At 38.1% G+C, this 1,786-nt stretch overlaps 1 protein-coding gene across 1 annotated transcript; it reads right to left on the bottom strand.

Moving 5' to 3' along the window:
• Positions 1–667: 667 nt before the first annotated feature.
• On the bottom strand, positions 668–1,507 carry LOC110100329 (probable CCR4-associated factor 1 homolog 7). Its single transcript, XM_020827776.2, has one exon. It carries the CDS (start codon positions 1,505–1,507, stop codon positions 668–670), a length of 840 nt encoding a protein of 279 aa, XP_020683435.1.
• Positions 1,508–1,786: the final 279 nt, after the last annotated feature.

The raw sequence follows: 1,786 nt of genomic DNA, 5'->3' as shown, positions 1-1,786 counted from the left end.
CAGATTTTGAGTCGGGCTTCGTTTGGGGCGGCTTTCATATTATCTAAAAAAAAATTACTAAAAAAACTGTTTTAGAAAGCAGTAAGAAAGCCATCTGTAACGAAGCTTCATATTATCTTATTAAGCCATGGTTGAAACCTATCCAAACCCATTTTTTGAAGCCTACTTGATGTTCTTGATGTTTCAATTTGAGCATGATTTGAATAACTTTCATGCTTCCAATAATAATAAAAAAAACTTAAGGCTCCGTTTGGGATAGCTTTCTTATTTTTTGACTTTTCAGACCGCAACAACAATATATTTTGATTACTATTTTTTCACAACTTTTAAAAAAACTTTATACTAGAAAGCTGCTTCTTACAATATTAATAAAAATACTAACAACAGCTTTACAAACACCTTTACAAAAGTTGTGGTCGTCTCTAATAGACCCTAAATTACTTGATAATATAATTTGTTACTTTCATCTAAATAGTTATAAGAGCTATTGCATCTGATATAAAATTTAAATTCATGTATTCTATTATTTGTAACATTTCACAATGTTACAAATAACAAAAATGAAAATTCATTTGATCCCAAATTTATTTTTATTTTTACAAAAAATTTAAATACTAATGATTTTTTTCTTTTACTTTACTTATACTAGACATGGCATATGCATGGTTCAATCAACACCGAGACCATATAAAACTCCAGCACATCTCTGTACAGATCCATTTGCTAAACAAGATTTCAACTTTGTGAACGTGGCAGCAGTGAGCAAACTATCTGATCCAGCCTGGTGACAGGTTCCCATCCTCTTCACCCCAAGTAGCCCTGCGAGCTTGTTTAGCCCGCCATAGAAGTTAGTGCAGATTTTCGTCAAATGCTTGATGTCATAGATGTTTGGAAAATACAGCCGCAGAGAATGGAAGAAATCTTCCTGAGAATCCGACAGATTGCGATAAGTTAACATTTTGAGAAGATAACCGAAGTCATAGCAGCCATGGAAAGTGATCCATTGGACGGTGTCATTCAGCACGACGCCAGAAGCGATCATGAGTTCGGCAAAGCGATTGGCAGCGACGCCGAGGCAGTGATTCTTTTCGAAGTTTATTCCACTACGGCGGAGAAGCTCAATGGAGTCAGGGGCGAAGAAGTCGCTTGCAGCATTGAACTCGCGAAAGTTGAACTGCCAAATGCAAGGGCGAGGGGGAGAGCCAACGAGAGGGAGGTGGCCTGAAGAGTCGAAGAAGGTCAGACCGACTTGGATGAGTTTGAGGAAATTAACGTTGGTTTTCAGAGTTTGGTAATTGAACTCGGTGAATGAAGTCGGAGAACTAATCACGGGGCGAAGTGGGACGCCAGGGAACTCGCTGTCTATGGCGACGAAGGGGTAGTCGGCGACAATAGAGCTGATGAGAAAGAATTCCTCCTCCAGATTAAAGTTCCATACCTCGCGAATCTCAACAGAGTCGACGGCGTCGACATAGTCACCATAAAGCATCTGAGGCGCCGAAGTCATGTTCAAATAGTTGTGAAGGGAGAAGGAATTGTTTTTTTGAAGGAATTGTTTAGCAATAGGGTTTAAAAAGAAAACTTTAAATCCTATAAATAGTTATTCTCCTCTGTTGACCCGTAATTCCTGCAATTCCACCATTTTGGGCGGATGTAATTAAAATCCAAAAATCACTAACAAATTCCTCTTCACCGTTCCTTCACCAAATGCTCTTGTCCACGCCTTCACCGAAATTTGCTCATTATATATATATATAATGTTTTAATCGTTACACATAAAATACAG

The sequence above is a fragment of the Dendrobium catenatum genome, unplaced genomic scaffold (assembly GCF_001605985.2).
Source record: "Dendrobium catenatum unplaced genomic scaffold, ASM160598v2 fragScaff_scaffold_1220, whole genome shotgun sequence".
Classification (NCBI taxonomy): domain Eukaryota; kingdom Viridiplantae; phylum Streptophyta; class Magnoliopsida; order Asparagales; family Orchidaceae; genus Dendrobium; species Dendrobium catenatum.
The sequence above is the reverse complement of the archived record's forward strand: the minus strand, read 5'-3'. Positions and strand labels throughout refer to the sequence as shown.

Bases quoted from the DNA above. Each gene is read 5' to 3' on its own strand.
- LOC110100329 (XM_020827776.2), bottom strand. From the start codon at position 1,507: ATGACTTCGGCGCCTCAGATGCTTTATGGTGACTATGTCGACGCCGTC.